We start from the raw sequence: 19,479 nt of genomic DNA, 5'->3' as shown, positions 1-19,479 counted from the left end.
AATCAGGACAGGTCGTTTCACTGAGCAGCCATTGTGAATACAGGCTGTTAAACAGTGATCACTAAGGTCATTACAGAAAACATCAGACTGATACCTATCAGGACTATTTGTGAGGATAACATCAAGGAGAGTAGCCTTTTTTGGGTGTTTGGAGTCATACCTTGTGTGATTGGTAATAATCTGAGTGAGATTTAGGGAGTCCTATTGCTTTAGGACTTGGTCAGGTGGTTTAAACATGTCCCAATTTAGGTCACCTAGAAGGACAAATACAGATTTAGTGTAAGGGGCCAGAAGAGATCTTAGGGCATTTAGGGTACAGGCCGGAGCTGATGGTGAATGATAACAACCAGCAACAGTCAACAAAGAGCTATTTGAAAGTTGAATGCTTAAAACCAGCAAATCAATTTTCTTGTCACCCATCTACACACAATAATAATGACAAAGTGAAAATATGTTTTTAGAAATGTTGGAAAATTTGTTGAAAATGTCATACATAAATAGACTGTATCTCCTATTCACACCCCTGAGTCAATACACGTTAGAATCACCTTGGGCAGCTATTACAGCTGTGAGTCATTCTGGGTCAATCTCTAAGACACACCTGTATTGTACAATATTTGCACATTATTCTTTGAAAAATTCTTCAAGCTCTGTCAAGTTTGTTGTTGATCATTGTTATACAGCCATTTTCAAGTCTTTCCATAGATTTTCAAGCCAATTTAAGTCAAAACTGTAACCAGTCCACTCGGGAACATTCAATGTTCTAAAAACATTACTCCACGTTGACATTCTGGGGTATTGTGTGTAGGCCAGTGACAAAAATATAAATTGAATACATTGTAAATTCAGGCTGGAACACAACAAAATGTGGAAAAAGTCCAAGGGGTGTACTTTCTTAAGGCACTGTATCAGGAGAATGTTATCCTGCAGTGTGGTTTTGATTGAATTCCAGCATCATAACAACATTTACATCTGAATAAATTGACAATTTTTGAGTGACACAAAAACCTTTTCATTATTCATCTCGGATTTCTGATTCACAAGTTTAGCCTTTATGCCTGTCAATTCATTGACTACAATTGCCAGCACATCAGGCCATTTCAAAGTTTGGTCCTCATCTTGGTCCTCTGTCTAATGTCATGGATAGCAAAGTTGATGGATGATACATGTCCACATTTCTAAAATGCACTTGCTCAGGCGATTTACAGTGTGCAAAAATCAATGATAGGTCTTGTTGATATCCACATTTTACAATGTAGCTAACCTAAATCATAGAATATATGTTGTGCAATGCTGTGAAGTGTCACATTATTTACCCCGTGTTTTCATTTAGCTAACTAAATCTGTTAAATGTAGGCCTATGTTATGGACAACAATGTTGTAATCCTGGAGTATGGATTATGTGCACATTGAATTTGGCCTATCAATTTGCAAGTACACTTCTAGACTTGTACCATTTGTAAACTTCTAGAACTCCTCCCCGGCATGCATTGCATGCCCAACATGGATGAACTGACGGTGGAGGTCCGTGGCTCCAACGGAGCATATTATAAGGTAAATCAATTCTTAACATTAATGTAAACTGACCATAATCATGTTTTATAAAACATGACTCACACATCTGTTCCCCAACTATTGTCAACAAACGTAATCTAGCTACACACACTAAACTAGATATGTGTTTTCAACATGTCTGACGTTGGTAGTTAGCTAGCTATTACGAAACGTTAGCTAGATACGCTATCTTGATAGCCAAATATTATAGCTATTTGGCCTCTTGTCCGTTTTTGTTGTTGCAACAACGTTTATTCACGTCCTGTTTGTCTTAACGTTACATGATTACGTTATTAGTTTTCTTGGACGAAAACACTGAGGAATGTTTCTGACTTAATTAACAGCTAGTCGGGCGGGTTGTCTATTGTTAGCATCAACCAGCTAGCTAGGTACTAGCTAGTTAACTTGGCTAGCTGAACTAACGGGTTCGGTTGCTCTTTTGACTTTGCTCGTCTTGAATCAGCATGGATCTGAGTAACTTTATGACCTGCTAGACTATCTAAAAGTGTATATATGCTAACCATATGTGTTAATCATAAAACAATTTTAAAGTAAAACGTTTGTTAAATTCATATTTTAATCATAGCCAGCTCACTGTTTTCATTTGGTCCTATTGAAGTCTGAATAAGGAACTAACTTGCTAGCTAGCTGAAATGTTGTGTATAGAAGGACTTGCCCGTTTAAGAACATACATTTGGTGAAAATGTTTGTACTCGTTGTGGATGTTGTTAGACTATTGCAGAAAGTTGGAAATGTGAACAACACATTATCCTGAAGTTATTCCATGAATGCCCAGTCTTAGGCCCACTGATTGATCTATGCCGTGTCAGCTGCTCTCAGTCCTCAGCTCAGCTGTCGTCAGATTCAGCAGATACTTTAGGCACCAGGTCTATTTTTGTATTCACTGAATCAAAGATCCACATAGTGAAAGGATATCACAGTGCCCTGGTCGAGTTCTTGACTAGAATAGACCTAAACATCTCCTAGCAACAAGCTACAGTGCTGTGAAAAAGTATTTGCCCCCTTTCTGATTTTTGCACATTTTTATACTGTATGTAATCAGATCTTCAACCAAAACCTAATCTTAGATAAAGGGAACCTGAGTTTACAAATAACACAACAAATGTATACTTATTTTATTTATTTAATTAACAAAGTTGTGCAACACCCAATTCCCTGTGTGAAAAAGTAGTTGCCCCCTTACACTCAATAACTGGTTGTGCCACCTTTAGCTGCAATGATTGCAACCAAATGCTTCCTGTAGTTGTTGATCAGTCTCTCACATCGCTGTGGAGGAATTGTGGCCCGCTCTTGCATGCAGAACTGCTTTAACTCAGCGACATTTGTGGGTTTTCAAGCATGAACTGCTTGTTTCAAATCCTGCCACATCTTAATTGGGATTAGGTCTGGACTTTGACTAGGCCATTCCAATTTGTTGCTTTTAGCCAATTTCATGTATCTTGATTGTGTGTTTTGGATCATTGTGTTGTTGCATGAAGCTGCGCTTCATCTCACAGATGGATGGCCTGACGTTCTCCTGTAAAATTCTGATACAGAGAAGAATTCATGGTTCCTTTTATTAAGGCAAATCATCCAGGTCCTGAGGCAGCAAAGCATCCCCAAACTATCACCACAATGCTTGACCATTGGTATGAGGTTTTTCCAGTGGACTATAGTATTTGATTTTCACCAGGCATAATGGGACCCATCTCATCCATAAAAATGACTGAAGTTTGCCAAAAAACACCTGGATTATTGTCAACTCTTGGAAGAATGTTCTATGGACAGATGAGTCAAAAGTATAACTTTTTGGATGGCTGTTTTGGTTCTGAAAAGATCTGAAAACATTCAGTATCAAAATATGCAGAAGTAGATCAAATTAGAAAGAGGGCAAATACTTTTTCACTGCACAGTATATATAATCTAGGGCTAGGGGAGCACTTCTGAATTTAAAGTACTGCTGTCCTTTCTCTAGGGATTTGTCAAAGATGTCCATGACGATTCACTCGCTATTGCCTTTGAGAACAAGTAAGTGTGGTAATTCGTCAGTTCTTGTCAGGTTGTAGTTTGTCATATTGAAGTGGTATTAGATAGTGGTATTAGTTTGGGCATAACTTTGATACTGATCTAAATGCTTGTTGTTGTTAATGAAGTTGGCAACCAGAGAGACAAGTTCCCTTTAGTGATGTTCGGATGCCACCTCCAGCCGATGGTAAAAAGGACATCGGGGAGGGAGAAGAGGTGGAGGTGAGAACTGGCTCTCTATCTTCATAGAAATTTAACAGACACCGTTTCCATAGGATGTCTTATTTTTAATTATCTCCCCTTGTTTCTCTCTGTACCAGATCTTCTCCCGGGCCAATGAGCAGGAGCCATGTGGCTGGTGGCTTGCCAAAGTGCGCATGATGAAGGGAGATGTGAGTAGTTAACTGTGGTTACAATTTCACTGGTCCTATAATGTAATTTGAGAGTTGTTTCATCAAGGAGATGTTTATTTGATGTTTGTCCTCGGGTTTCCTCATCCTGTTATGTTTGTCAGTTTCATGCAAGTTGATATGTAACCTGTGTTGTGTTTACTATGTAGTTCTATGTGATCGAGTATGCTGCCTGTGACGCCACATACAATGAAATAGTCACATTTGAACGTCTTCGGCCTGTAAATATCAACAAGGCGGTGTCAAAGAGCTCCTTCTTCAAGTGCACAGTCCCAGTTCCCGACGACCTGAAAGCAGCGTATGTACCTTGTTTAAAAGTAGTTTCTGATTGTGATATAGACTGGTTATTTGTTGGATGTTATTTACATGCATTATAATTTAGAATCTGATTATAGTTCCTTCTACTTCAGGTGCGAAAGTGAACAAGCGCATAAAGATTTCAAAAAGGCAGTGGGAGCTTGTCGGATTGTCTACTGTTCAGAAACAAGTAGCTTGGTTGTACTGGTAAGTATGTATACATCTTTCTGACACTTTCTTCAGTTCCAGCAGATTTGAGTATACCAATGAAATAGGGCTGGAAATTGCCAGGGACCTCACAATATGATATTTTCATGATACTTAGGTGCCGATACGATATGTATTGGGATTCTCACAATTCTATATGTATTTCGATACTGATTTTACTCACTATACAGTTGATGTCGGAAGTTTACATACACCTTAGCCAAATACATTTCAAACTCAGTTTTTCACAATTCCTGTTATTTAATCCTAGTAAGAATCTTAGGTCAGTTAGGATCACCACTTTATTTTAAGAATGTGAAATGTCAGAATAATAGTAGAGTGAATTATTTCAGCTTTTATTTCTTTCATCACATTCCCAGTGGGTCAGAAGTTTACATACACTCAACTAGTATTTGGTAGCATTGCCTTTAAATTGTTTAGCTTGGGTCAAATGTTTCGGGTAACCTTCCACAAGCTTTCCACAATAAGTTGGGTGAATTTTGGCCCATTCCTCCTGACAGAGCTGGTGTAACTGAGTCAGGTTTGTAGGCCTCCTTGCTCGCACATGCTTTTTCAGTTCTGCCCACAAATTTTCTATAGGGTTGAGGTCAGGGCTTTGTGATGGCCACTCCAATACCTTGACTTTGTTGTCCTTAAGCCATTTTGCCACAACTTGTATGTATGTTTGACCTGGTAGGTAAGTAGGTAAGTAATAATATGGGGAGGAGATAGTCGCTATTTAGAGATTGGCTGTGTACAGTGATCGGTAAGCTGCTCAGACAGCTGATGCTTAAAGTAAGAGAGGGAGATCTAAGACTCCAGCTTCAGAGATTTCTGCAATTGGTTCCAGTCATTGGCAGCAGAGAACTGGAAGAAAAGGCAGCCAAAGGAAGTGTTCGCTTTGGGGATGACCAGTGAAATACACCTGCTGGGTTTGGCGACAGATATGTAGTGAGGGCCAGCCAACGAGAGCATACAGGTCGCAGTGGTGGGTAGTATATGGGGCTCTGGTGATAAAACGGGTGGCACTGTGATAGACTGCATCCAATTTGCTGAGTGGGGCTGTTTTGTAAATGACATCGCCCGAAGACAAGGATCGGTAGGATTGTCAGTTTTACGAGGATGTGTTTAGTGGAATGAGTGAAAGAGGCTTTGTTCATTTTTTTATTTCATTTTTATTTAACCTTTATTTAACCAGGTAGGCTAGTTGAACAAGTTCTTATTTACAACTGCGAACTGGCCAAGATAAAGCATAGCAGTGTGAACCGACAGCAACACAGTTACACATGGAGTAAACAATAAACAAGTCAATAACACAGTAGGGGGGAAAAAAGGAAGAAAGAGTCTATATACATGTGTGCAAAAGGCAGGAGGTAGGCGAATAATTACAATTTAGCAGATTAACACTGGAGTGATAAATGATCAGATGGTCATGTGCAGGTAGAGATACTGGTGTGCAAAAGAGCAGAAAAGTAAATAACTAAAAATAGTATGGGGATGAGGTAGGTAATTTGGGTGGGCTATTTACCGATGGACTATGTACAGCTGCAGCGATCGGTTAGCTGCTCAGATAGCAGATGTTTAAAGTTGGTGAGGGAGATAAGTCTCAAACTTCAATGATTTTTGCAATTCGTTCCAGTCACAGACAGCAGAGAACTGGAAGGAAAGGTGGCCAAATTAGGTGTTGGCTTTAGGGATGATCAGTGAGATGCACCTGCTGGTGCGCGTGCTACGGGTGGGTGTTGCCATCGTGACCAGTGAACTGAGATAAGGCGGAGCTTTACCTAGCATGGACTTATAGATGACCTAGAGCCAGTTGGTTTGGCGACGAATATGTAGCGAGGGCCAGCCGACTAGAGCATACAGGTCGCAGTGGTGGGTGGTATAAGGTGCTTTAGTAACAAAGTGGATGGCACTGTGATAAACTGCATCCAGTTTGCTGAGTAGAGTATTGGAAGCCATTTTGTAGATGACATCGTCGAGGATCGGTAGAATAGTCAGTTTTACTAGGGTAAGTTTGGCGGCGTGAGTGTAGGAGGCTTTGTTGCGAAATAGAAAGCCGATTCTAGATTTGATTTTGGATTGGAGATGTTTGATATGAGTCTGAAAGGAGAGTTTACAAAGTCTGCCGATAAGAATATGGTGATTGACAGAGTCGAAAGCCTTGGCCAGGTCGATGAAGACGGCTGCACATTATTGTCTATTATCGATGCCGGTTATGATATCGTTTAGTACCTTGAGCGTGGCTGAGGTTTACACGTGACCGGCTCGGAAACCAGATTGCACAGCGGAGAAGGTACGGTGGGTTTCGAGATGGTCAGTGATCTATTTGTTGACTTGGCTTTCGAAGACCTTAGATAGGCAGAGCAGGATGGATATAGGTCTGTAACAGTTTGGGTCCAGGGTGTCTCCCCCTTTGAAGAAGGGGATGACCACGGCAGCTTTCCAGTCCTTGGGAATCTCAGACGATATGAAAGAGGTTGAACAGGCTGGTAATAGGGGTGGCGGATAGTTTCAGAAATAATAGGGTTCAGATTGTCACGCCCAGCTTATTTGTACGGGTCCAGGTTTTGCAGCTCTTTCAAAACATCTGCTATCTGGATTTGGGTAAAGGAGAAGCTTGGGAGGCTTGGGCCAGTAGCTGCGGGGGGGATGGAGCTGTTGGCCGAGGTTGGAGTAGCCTGGAGGAAGGCATGGCCAGCCGTTGAGAAATGCTTGTTGAAGTTTTCGATTAACATGGATTTATCGGTGGTGACCGTGTTACCTAGCCTCGGTGCAGTGGGCAGCTGAGAGGAGGTGCTCTTGTTCTCCATGGACTTTACAGTGTCCCAGAACGTTTTGGAGTTAGAGCTACAGGATGCAAATTTCTGTTTGAAAAAGCTGGCCTTTGCTTTTCTGACTGCGTGTATTGGTTCCTGACTTCCCTGAACAGTTGCATATCGCGGGGACTTTTCGATGTTATTGCAGTCCGCCACAGAATGTTTTTGTGCTGGTCGAGGGCAGTCAGGTCCGGAGTGAACCAGGGGCTAAATCTGTTCTTAGTTCTGCATTTTTTGAACGGAGCATGCTTATCTAAGATGGTGAGGAAGTTACGTTTAAAGAATGACCAGGCATCCTCAACTGACGGGATGAGGTCAATATCCTTCCAGGATACCCGGGCCAGGTTGATTAGACAGGCCTGCTCGCTGAAGTGTTTTAGGGAGTGTTTGACAGTGATGCGGGGGGGGTCGTTTGACTGCGGACCCGTAGCGGATACAGGCAATGAGGCAGTGATCGCTGAGATCCTGATTGAAGACAGCGGCGGTGTATTTGGAAGGCCAGTTGGTCAGGATAACATCTGAGGGTGCCCTTGTTTACACATTTAAGGTTGTACCTGGTGGGTTCCTTGATGATTTGTGTGAGATTGAGGGCGTCTAGCTTACATTTTTCGGACTGCCGGGGTGTTAAGCATATCCCAGTTTAGGTCACCTAACAGAACAAACTCTGAAGCTAGATGGGGGGCGATCAATTCCCATACGGTGTCCAGGGCTCAACGGGGGGGGGGGGGGGGGGGGGGCTTTTTAAAAGTAGAAGCTCAAATTGTTTGGGCACAGATCTGGATAGTATGACAGAACTCTGCAGGCTATCTCTGCAGAAAATTGCAACTCCGCACCCTTTGGCAGTTCTGTCTTGTCGGAAAATGTTATTGTTAAGGATGGAAATTTCAGGAATTTTGGGGGCCTTCCTAAGCCAGGATTCAGACACGGCTAGGACATCCGGGTTGGCAGAGTGTGCTAAGCAGTGAATAAAATAAACTTAGGGGGGAGCCTTCTAATGTTAACATGCATGAAACCAAGGCTTTTATGGTTACAAAAGTCAACAAATGCGATCGCCTGGGGAATGGGAGTGATGCTGAGGGCTGCAGGGCCTGGGTTAACCTCTACATCACCAGAGGAACAAAGGAGGAGTAGGATAAGAGTACAGCTAAAGGCTAAAAGAACTGGTCGTCTAGTGCGTTCGGAACAGAGAGTAAAAGGAGCAGGTTTCTGGGCACAGAAGAATAGATTTGAGGCATGATGTACAGACAAGGGTATGGTAGGATGTGAGTACAGTGGAACTAAGCCTAGGAATTGAGTGACGATGAGAGGTTTTGTCTCCAGAGGCACCATTTAAGCCAGGTGCGGTCACCGCGTGTGGGTGGGGGGGGGTGGAACATAAGGCATATTAATCAGGGCTGGAGGCTCTACAGTGAAATAAGACAAATTACTAACCAAAACAGCAATAGACAAGGCATATTGACATTAGGGAGAGGCATGTGTAGCCGAGTGATCATAGGGTCCAGTGAGTAGCATTTTCCCCCCCTCATGAAGCCATCTATTTTGTGAAGTGCACCAGTCCCTCCTGCAATAAAGCAACCCCACAACATGATGCTGCCACCCCTGTGCTTCACGGCTGGGGTGGTGTTCTTCGGCTTGCAAGCATCCCCTTTTACCTCCAAACAAAACAATGGTCATTATGGCCGAAAAGTTATATTCTCCAAAAAGTGCGATCTTTGTTCCCATGTGCAGTTGCAAACCGTAGTCTGGCTTTTTTATAGCGGTTTTGGAGCAGTGGCTTCTTCCTTGCTGAGCAATATGTCGATAATGGACTTGTTTTACTGTGGATATAGATACTTTTGTACCTGTTTCCTCCAGCATCTTCACAAGGTCCTTTGCTGTTCTGGGATTGATTTAAACTTTTCGTACCAAAGTATGTTCATCTCTAGGAGACAGAACGCGTATGCTTCCTGAGCGGTATGACGTCTGCGTGGTCCCATGGTGTTTATACTTGCGTACTATTGTTTGTACAGATGAACGTGGTACCTTCAGGCGTTTGGAAATTGCTCCCAAGGACGAACCAGACTTGTGGAGGTCTTGGCTGATTTCTTTTGATTTTTCCATGATGTCAAGCAAAGAGGCACTGAGTTTGAAGGTAGGCCTTGAAATACATCCACAGGTACACCTCCAATTGACTCAGGCTAATAGACATTATTTTTCAGAAGCTTCTAAAGCCATGACATTTTCTGGAATTTTCCAAGCTGTTTAAAGGCACAGTCAACTTAGTGTATGTGAACTTCTGACCCACTGCAATTGTGATACAGTGAATTTTAAGTGAAATACTCCGTTTGTAAACAATTGGTGGAAAAATTACTTGTCATGCACAAAGTAGATGTCCTAACTGACTTGCCAAAACTATAGTTTGTTAACAAGAAATTTGTGGAGTGGTTGAAAAACGAGTTTTAATGACTCCAACCTAAGTGTATGTAAACTTCCGACTTCAGCTGTATGTCTGCTGCAGGGGGACAAGAGACATGAGAGAACTAGTTTGGACCAGTTGTGGAAATAAGTCCTGAAAACAAATTGGGTCCCTATTTAAAAAGATGGAGAACAAGCTATGGGAAAAAAATACTGGTGCAGGCACAGCCAACTAGCGCAAAATAATATTGTGAAAATATGATATATCTTCAAAAATAATATCCCGATATGTAACTATACATTTTTCCCCCTACCAGTTAATGTGTTTTGACCATTTTATTTATGTTTATATTCTTGTTTCCTTGCAGTCCATAAATGAAGCCACAGTTAAGCGAGTGTCTTTGCTCAGTGACATGCACCTGAGGAGCATTCGTACTAAGCTCATGCTCATGTCCCGAAATGAGGAGGCCACTAAACATCTGGAGGTAAGGGCCATTTTCATAATTGCATCCTGGCATAAAAACACATGAATTCATGCGCTTGACAGAATTAAATTGGATAATAGTAAAATGAATGGCATCTGTGAATGTAAGATCTTTCACTCAAAACGATCTCCTCTCAAGAGTACAAAGCAACTGGCATCTGGTTTCCAAGAGGAGTTTACAGTCAGGGTGGACCTCATGGGCCTTGCCATTGGAAGCCATGGAAGCAACATTCAACAAGCCAGAAAACTGCCTGGAGTCACTGCTATCGAGCTGGATGAGGGGAGCGGGACGTTCAGAATTTACGGAGAGGTGTGCTAATGCTTTTGCTGCTTCAAGACCTTATGAGGGGAACTATAGACGTTCGTTCAAAAGGTTGGAGTCACTTAGAAATGTCCTTGTTTTTGAAAGAAAAGCATAAAAAAAATTGCCCCTTTAAAATAACATGAATTTGATGAAAAATACAGTGTTGACATTGTTAATGTTGTAAATGACTATTGAAGCTGGAAAAATATGATTTTTAATGGAATATCTACATAGGCGAACAGAGGTCCATTGTCAGCAACCATCACTCCTGTGTTCCAATGGCACGTTGTGTTAGCTAATCCAAGTTTATCATTTTAAAAGGCTAATTGATCATTAGAAAACCCTTTTCCAATAATGTTAGCACAGCTGAAAACTGTTGTGCTGATTTAAAGAAGCAATAAAAAAAACAGGCCTTTTTAGACTAGTTGAGTATCTGGAGCATCAGCATTTGTGAGTTCGATTTGTTTCTGGCGCAAAATGGCCAGAAACAAAGAACTTTCTTCTGAAACTCGTCAGTCTATTCTTGTTCTAAGAAATGAAGGCTATTCCATGTGAGAATTTGCCAAGAAACTGAAGATCTCGTACAACGCTACTCCCTTCACAGAACAGTGCAAACTGTCTCTAACCAGAATAGAAAGAGGAGTGGGAGGCCGGGTGCACAACTGAGCAAGAGGACAAGTACATTAGGGTGTCTAGTTTGAGAAACAGACGGCTCGCAAGTCCTCAACTGGCAGCTTCATTAAATAGTAACCGCAAAACACCAGTCTCAACGTCAACACTGAAGAGGCGACTTTGGGATGCTGGCCTTGCTGGCCTACAATATTAATTTACAACATTGTCTACACTGTATTTCTGATCAATTTGATGTTTTAATGTACGAAAATATGCTTTTCTTTCAAAAACAAGGACATTTCTAAGTGACAACAAACTTTTGAACGGTAGTCTGTATGACAGGACTATGGACGTGTGAACTATGGACGGATGTGTGCGTGTGAACTATGGACGGATGTGTGCGTGTGAACTATGGACGGATGTGTGCGTGTGAACCATGGACGGATGTGTGCGTGTGAACTATGGACGGATGTGTGCGTGTGAACTATGGACGGATGTGTGCGTGTGTGAACTATGGACGGATGTGTGCGTGTGTGAACTATGGACGTGTGAACGTGTGGGTGCGTGTGAACTATGGACGTGTGTGCGTGTGAACTATGGACGTGTGAACTATGGACGGATGTGTGCGTGTGATCGTGTGGGTAGGTGTGAACTATGGACGTGTCTGTGAACTACGGACGCGTCTGTGGCGAACTGCCGACGCGGCTGTGGGCGAACTGCCGACGCGGCTGTGGGCGAACTGCCGACGCGGCTGTGGGCGAACTGCCGACGCGGCTGTGGGCGAACTGCCGACGCGGCTGTGGGCGAACTGCCGACGCGGCTGTGGGCGGACGCGGCTGTGGGCGGACGCGTCTGTGGGCGAACTGCGGGCGCGTCTGTGGGCGAACTGCGGGCGTGCCTGTCTGTAAAAGAACTGCGGGCGTGCGTGTCTGTGGGCGAACTGCGGGCGTGCGTGTCTGTGGGCGAACTGCGGGCGTGCTTGTCTGTGGGCGAACTGCGGGCGTGCGTGTCTGTGGGCGAACTGCGGGCGTGCGTGTCTGTGGGCGAACTGCGGGCGTGCGTGTCTGGGCGAACTGCGGGCGTGCGTGTCTGTGGGCGAACTGCGGGCGTGCGTGTCTGTGGGCGAACTGCGGGCGTGCGTGTCTGTGGGCGAACTGCGGGCGTGCGTGTCTGTGGGCGAACTGTGTGCGTGGGTGGGCGAACTGTGTGCGTGCGTGGGCGAACTGCGCACGTGTGCGTGCGTGGGCGAACTGCGCGCGTGGGCGAACTGCGCACGTGTGCGTGCGTGGGCGAACTGCGCACGTGTGCGTGCGTGGGCGAACTGCGCACGTGTGCGTGCGTGGGCGAACTGCGCACGTGTGCGTGCGTGGGCGAACTGCGCACGTGTGCGTGCGTGGGCGAACTGCGCACGTGTGCGTGCGTGGGCGAACTGCGCACGTGTGCGTGCGTGGGCGAACTGCGCACGTGTGCGTGCGTGGGCGAACTGCGCACGTGTGCGTGCGTGGGCGAACTGCGCACGTGTGTGTGTGAACTATGGACGTGTGTGTGTGAGAACTATAGACGTGTGTGTGTGTGTGAGAACTATAGACGTGTGTGTGTGTGTGTGTGTGTGTGAACTATAGACGTGTGTGAACTACAGACTTGTGTGTGAACTATAGACGTGTGTGTGTGAACTATGGACGTGTGTGTGTGAACTATAGACGTGTGTGTGTGTGTGTGTGTCTGTGAACTATAGACGTGTGTGTGTGTCTGTGAACTATAGACGTGTGTGTGTGTGTGTCTGTGAACTATAGACGTGTGTGTGTGTGTCTGTGAACTATAGACGTGTGTGTGTGTGTCTGTGAACTATATACGTGTGTGTGTGTGTCTGTGAACTATAGACGTGTGTGTGTGTCTGTGAACTATAGACGTGTGTGTGTGTGTGTGTGAACTATAGACGTGTGTGTGTGTCTGTGTGTGTGTGTGTGTGTGAACTATGGGCGTGTGTGTGTGAACTACAGACGTGTGTTTACCACCAGGACCTTTTTAAGAAAAACAACCTTTTGTATTCTTCAAGAATGAGGAGGCAGTTAAGAAGGCAAGGAATTATCTGGAGTTTCTTGAAGATTCTGTTCAGATCCCCAGGAACTTGGTCGGTATGTATGGAGATGGATTTGATCATTATAAAATTAAAGTGATGGTGTGTTTGTGGCAGTTCACACAAGTTCTTTGTGGCTTTTTCAGGCAAGGTAATTGGCAAGAATGGGAAAGTCATTCAGGAGATCGTTGACAAGTCTGGAGTGGTGAGAGTTAGGATTGAAGGGGACAAGGATGGCACACAGCCACGTCAAGAAGTAAGCCCTTACTTTTGTGCTACTTTCTAGCTCACTTAGTAGACAAAGAGATCAATATTGTCATCGAAACACTCTTCACCCATAATAACATCATTTATTTGTGATGCGCTGACACAGGGAATGGTCCCGTTTACATTTGTCGGCACTAAGGAGAATATTGGGAATGTCCAGGTACTTCTGGAGTACCACATTGCCTACCTGAACGTAAGCAGTGATCTACAGTAACACACTCCTCCTAATGGTTTGAGTCAGTGCTGTAGGAGTTTGTTTTGTGACATGTTTGCCTGTCGTCGACTGCAGGAAGTCGAGCAGCTGCGTATGGAGAGACTGCAGATAGATGAGCAGCTGAGGCAGATTGGGATGGGCCACAGGCCTTCATCTGGCCGCCCAGCAGACAAGGGCTACACCACAGACGACAGTGTGGCTGCTACCGCCGTGCACACCAGCCGCTCCTACACCGGCAGAGGCCGCGGACGCAGGGGCCCCAACTACACCTCCGGCTATGGTGAGTGTCATGTTTACAATGATACTGAAGACATTTTGTAGATTCTCCCATTACAAGCCAGTCTTCCACACCTATCAGGTGGTCAGTCAAAAGTTAAGACAGTCTAGCTAGGGGAATATTGATATTGGGATATAATGCTATAGCTCAACAGAATGTGATAGTCATCAGCCATGTGGTATTAAAAAGCTATGTTTGACTTTCAGGCACAAACTCTGAGCAATCCAATGCCTCTGAGACTGACTCTGAGCGTAAGGATGAGCTGAGTGACTGGTCCCTGGCGGGAGAAGAACCGGAGAGGGGGACTCGACAACAGAGAGACAGCAGGAGGAGAGCTGGTCCAGGGAGGGGTAGAGGGCCCAGGGGCCGTGGAGCAGGGAGAGGAGCCCCCAACACCGGTACAGCTGCAGACACAATTGATGGGTCATACACATGCTGATGACATCAGACAATAATTTGTTATCCTTTATGTTTATCATGAATGATCACATGAAGGTTTGAATTGTTCCTCAAACGATAGGTATTAAATATTAAGCCATTTTGCTTACTCTGTAGCTCTGAAGGATCCTTATGGCAACCCATACAGTGTGCTTGACAACACAGAGACAGACCAGACGGCTGACACTGATGCAAGCGACTCCAACCTCAACACAAACCGCCGCCGCCGCTCCCGCCGCCGTCGGACTGACGAGGACACAACAGTCATTGATGGCATGAGTGAATCAGATAACGCTTCCCTCAGTGAGAATAGCCTTGGTAAGTCCCTTCTGGATAAAGGTGTCTTGAGTAAAATAAACAATCCCTGGGAGCCAATGGGATTCAACAACAAACACTCTCATAAGCATTAGATGGGAGGCAATTACCTCCGTGACAGACCAAAAAAGGATAGAATCATAAATTTACACCAATCCCAAGTCTATCCTTATGCAATACTCTCACTGAGGGTTCTGCACAAATTCTCCCCCACATAGATGACTCAAAAGCTAAACCGCAACGGCGTAACCGTAGCAGCAGACGCAGTGTCCGCCCACCAGAGGAAAAGCAACCAGGTAAACGGTGGTGAACGGCCTGTTTGTTTACCAAAGCGTGTGCTTAACACTTTCCCTCGCTAGCAGTAAAGTGATTCAACCAGTAACCATCAACTTGCTCTGGGAAGCCTCTTCAATTTCTCTATCTGGAGCTGAGGGAGAAACTTAGGAAAGGCATGCCATCAAGAAGACCCATTGTTTTTAATGTTACCACTCCAATTCACTAACATGTCAGCTACTGGTTGACAACCGTTTTAAGGTTGTGAAAATTCATTGAGTTTTCCTTGCTATAATACTAGTTGCCTGTATTTCTCACTTGCACTCCTAAGACTACCTTTTTAGTTATTTTTAACTGCATTGTCTGTTTTTTCATTGTTTTTATTTAATTAGCTATGATGACATCTGATTTAAGTTCTAGTTAAATGAATTACCAATGTAAAAGTGGTTCTAACATTCTTTGTTTTGCAGTTACAGTGGCAGATTACATATCCCGTGCTGAATCACAAAGCAGACAGACTAACCAAAAAGAACTGAAAAAGAACAAAAAAGAACTGGTGAGTCTGGAAAACAATGCTACAAATCAGACTTCAGGGCCTGTATGTATCAGAATAGGAGTGCGGATCTAGGATCAGATCCCCCGGTTCTTACTTGGGGCTCCCGAGTGACGCAGCGGTCTAAGGCACTGCTTCTCAGTGCTATAGATGTCATTACTGACCCTGGTTCGATTCCAGGCTGTATCACAACTGACTAACTGGGAGTCCCATAGGGCAGCGCACAATTGGCCCAGTGTCGTTAGGGTTTGACCGGGGTAGGCAATCATGAATTTGTTCTTAACTGACTTGCCTGGTTAAATAAATTACTCATTGTGATTTAAAAGGTTAAACTGATCATAAATCAGCACTACTACTATGAGATACTTGTTACATACAGGTCGGTCCCAGGCCAGAGAAAGAATCGTGGTAATGTACAAAACCCTTCCAATGAGTTGAGACCAGGCTGGTTTTCAATTCCCAGAATTGTATCAACACATGGATGTGAAGTGTGTCTTTGGTCAAGCTTCTGTAACTGTTTCTACCTGTGTCTTTTAGGGGCAGGTTGAGTGTATCGCGGAGCACAGCCTATCTGCAGAAGCAAATACAAGCAACGGACCCAGCAATGGAAGAGGTGACGAACCAGGCAGGGCTTCCACAGAACAGGTTGCCAAAGTCACTTACCAAGGGAATGGTGACCAGCAGCCTGTCCTGAACGGGGTTTCCTAATCTACGAATCCACTCAAACTCATTAATTGTACTACATTTTTACAATAGTTATTGTACAAGCTTGCCAAAGATAGTCATGGACTTCCAGATTCTCTACTGCACTTTTCAGTTCCCTCAACATGGGACACAGAGAGATTTAGCACTGAACCCGAGACATAAGAGTATGTTTCAAGTACATGATCTGATGTTGTGCCTTGAGAATAGATTCAACATAGTTAGTTGCCTGGCTGTAGTAAACGTTTTGTCAGTGATGGCAAAGATAGGAAGAATCCAGTTATCCTAATATTTGTTGAGTTAGCTGCTTTTTGTTACATTTTAATATGCAACCACTTCTTCATACGAGGAAATGCAGTCTGGAAGAGTTTTGCACTGAATTGTAATTTATTTTCCATAAGAATAACATTAGTCTGGAAACTGGTCTGTTAATGTTCAATGTCAATTTTTTTTCTTTTTCTGAATGACACTCCACATAGTAGTGAACCTGTATGCTGAAATGCACCCACCAGAGGCTGGAATTATGGTGGCAGTAACTGGTCTCATGAAGGAGCTTTATTTGGTTTATCAAGTGTACAGTATTTAAAAAGCTGTTATTCCTAACACTGGCTGAAGACCGTATTTTCATGCAGGTGACAATTTGGACTACTGAAAGAGAAGTTCCCAGATGTTGGTTTGGTAAACTACAATTCTGTTTTTTTATGCTCATTCTGGTTTGATGTGCAATATGTTTTGTATGCCGGTAGTTCTTAAATAAAACCCGATCTTCCATTTAGATCCAAATCCACCTTTGTCCTGAAAACATGAGTAATGTAGAGAGGAAGACTGAGTTTGATCTCTTACATTATTTATTTGGGCACAATTAATAAGAAAAACCAAGTGCAATGTGATTATCTGATCTATTTCTTTAGTTGTCCATCAAGTAAATCCTTTGCTTCATTTATTTTAGCTGCAAGATATGGTGATCCACCTGCAATAGAACAAAATGTGCATTTTTAGAGTACAGTGTGATCCAATACATTTTTACAAGCGCAATGGGTCTAAATAAAAGTAATGACCACACATTGTACTAGTTCCTCAAACCTCTATCGGGGTGATTAAGAATCATCAGTTTTCTGTGGGCTTCTCTGATCTTGGTCTTGTTAGCTGTGGGACTGGGGACAACAATATGATGCATTAGTGCAATAAAGTCAAGCATTTGCTTATCACAGTGAAATTTACAGTACCTGACTCCTAGAACGAGCGACGCCTCTCTCTTGTTCATTTTGGGATCAAATCCACCTCTGTAGTATCCACCACCAAAAGCCTGCAACAAGACAGTTACAATTGTATAACAGATGCAGTGGTGTAAGTAGTTTTTGTTGGCTCTTATTTTTGACAACTTTCAATTTACTATATTCCTAAAGAACTGTACTTTTTACTCCATATTTTCCCTGACACCCAAAAGTACTTGTTACATTTTGAATGATTAGCAGGACAGAAATGGTCCAATTCACAAACTTATCAAGAGAACCACCCTGGTCATCCCTTCTGCCTCTGATCTGGCACACACTAAACACAAATGCTTCATTTGTAAATTATGTCTGAGTGTTGGAGAAAGCCCCTGGCTATCTGTAAATTAAGAAAATGGTCCCATATGGTTTGCTTAATAAGGAATTTGAAATGTACTTATGTATCAAAAGTAAAACTACACATTTCAAACCTAATGTTTTATTAGGTGACTTACTTGGGTCCTTTTCTATTTAAGGTATCTTTACTTTTACTCAACTATGACAATTAGGTACTTGTTCCACCACAGCACCAATGTGAGTTCAGTCAGACTAATGCCATTCATTGTGTCTTGTAGAGGCCAACACGTGTGAAAGCCCATACAATCTTACCGATTTGGGAAAACTCTGCATAGCTTGCTTCATTTGGGGTTCCATGTGTTTCATGGCCTGCATGGCATAGCGACCTGAATCAAGGAGGATCCGCATTTTAGTGTCACAAAATCCATCAAATCTGCATATTCTGTACCTTAAAGATAAACTGACCTACAAATCCAGCTGCTGCTAGGGTGAGCCCCACTGCCACCATGGAACTGGCCTGTGAATCGATTATGGATGTTCATTAGTAGAGGAAGATATCGCAACCTTTTCATATAAAGCCTACAAGACATGTTTATAATCAAAGTCAGCTAGTGCAGTGGTCACATCTCAGATATGTGGTCAAAACCTGTGTGATCTGTAGGTCATGTACCTTAATGGTTTCCACATGATGGCGCTGCAGTAGTCATGCTGCTATTTGTTTCTAGCTGTAACGTTAACCATTTATGCGTCAGGGGTCTAGGATGAGTAATGTTAGCTAGCCACCAACTGTATGGCTGTTAGTCGTAGTTACACACACTCTATCAGCTTGCTCACTTTCACTAGTATGCTGCTACAGTCGCTAGTTAGCTAACTGGCTGGCTAGCCAGCTTTACTAACGCAATTCTAAAGCTTCTGCTCTTGTCTAAACACTTCAATGCAGTAAGCTATCCTTTCACGGTAGCATCGATATAATCAATACTAACTCACCATGTTTTATTGCTAAGATCCGCCTCTATCAAAGACTTGCAACATAACTTTTTATACACTTGTTTACGATGAACAAAGTCACAGATGACCCCTCATGTTTTGATCCGTGACTTCTCTTGTATATTTCTGGCCTGACAGAAATTAAAGGCACATGTCGTAAAGACTCAAGTCAATTGCTCAGCACTGTCGCAAAATGATAGGGTCCCAATTCTATAGAAATGTATGCCTAGTCCCTAGCTACTTCCTGCTTAGTAATTTAGTGTCCTATAAAATATGTTGCCTATCTGGTCCAGCGTCTCTGGACCTGAAAATGCTCATGCATTAATAAAAGAGAATTGTGCAAATACAGTGTTTTTCAGAACACATTATTATTAAGGTAATGTATAACATACTTAGAAATCAGCCTTTTTACCTATTCCCCAGATGTAATACTATTGTTCAGATACTTTTTGTCCAGAGACCTGCTTGTTTGACATGCAAAAAAAAAATATATGTGTATATATACACATCCAATGGAACAACAGTGCATGTATAATACATACATGTACAGTACAAACACACAGTATTGTACAGCAGTGGGAATGTAATGCCAAATAGTCACACGTTAGTCACTCAAATTACAACAGGCACTCATTCATACACTATACAGTACATTCGGAAAGTATTCAGACCCTTTCCCTTTTTCCACATTGTGTTATGTCA

General features: G+C 43.2%; 2 protein-coding genes across 7 annotated transcripts; one reads left to right on the top strand and one right to left on the bottom strand.

The window, feature by feature from the left end:
- The first annotated feature begins 1,431 nt into the window (after positions 1-1,431).
- Positions 1,432-17,009, top strand: fxr1 (FMR1 autosomal homolog 1). 3 transcript variants are annotated; one of them, XM_020499084.2, is made up of 17 exons: positions 1,432-1,554; positions 3,530-3,582; positions 3,708-3,801; positions 3,900-3,971; positions 4,139-4,287; positions 4,400-4,493; positions 10,075-10,191; positions 10,330-10,500; positions 13,163-13,241; positions 13,330-13,439; positions 13,557-13,643; positions 13,740-13,944; positions 14,148-14,339; positions 14,497-14,697; positions 14,913-14,990; positions 15,438-15,523; positions 16,058-17,005. In XM_020499084.2, exons 1-17 carry the CDS (start codon positions 1,486-1,488, stop codon positions 16,226-16,228), a joined length of 2,028 nt encoding a protein of 675 aa, XP_020354673.1. In that variant the 5' UTR covers positions 1,432-1,485; the 3' UTR covers positions 16,229-17,005. The 3 variants fall into 3 exon arrangements, with proteins under 3 accessions (XP_020354673.1, XP_020354671.1, XP_020354674.1); XM_020499082.2 differs by having other exon boundaries at positions 13,551-13,643; XM_020499085.2 differs by lacking the exon at positions 14,913-14,990 and having other exon boundaries at positions 16,058-17,009.
- A 39-nt stretch (positions 17,010-17,048) lies between these two features.
- On the bottom strand, positions 17,049-18,930 carry dnajc19 (DnaJ (Hsp40) homolog, subfamily C, member 19). 4 transcript variants are annotated; one of them, XM_020499089.2, is made up of 6 exons: positions 18,778-18,929; positions 18,260-18,307; positions 18,103-18,176; positions 17,449-17,528; positions 17,306-17,376; positions 17,049-17,192 (listed from the first exon to the last, which is right to left on the bottom strand). In XM_020499089.2, the coding sequence occupies exons 3-6, from the start codon at positions 18,163-18,165 to the stop codon at positions 17,122-17,124; spliced, it is 285 nt and encodes a 94-aa protein (XP_020354678.1). In that variant the 5' UTR covers positions 18,166-18,176; positions 18,260-18,307; positions 18,778-18,929; the 3' UTR covers positions 17,049-17,121. The 4 variants fall into 4 exon arrangements, with proteins under 4 accessions (XP_020354678.1, XP_020354677.1, XP_020354676.1 ...); XM_020499088.2 differs by having other exon boundaries at positions 18,256-18,307; positions 18,461-18,928; XM_020499087.2 differs by having other exon boundaries at positions 18,256-18,307; positions 18,778-18,928.
- Positions 18,931-19,479: the final 549 nt, after the last annotated feature.

This window comes from Oncorhynchus kisutch, linkage group LG13, assembly GCF_002021735.2.
Source record: "Oncorhynchus kisutch isolate 150728-3 linkage group LG13, Okis_V2, whole genome shotgun sequence".
Taxonomy (NCBI): domain Eukaryota; kingdom Metazoa; phylum Chordata; class Actinopteri; order Salmoniformes; family Salmonidae; genus Oncorhynchus; species Oncorhynchus kisutch.
The sequence above is the reverse complement of the archived record's forward strand: the minus strand, read 5'-3'. Positions and strand labels throughout refer to the sequence as shown.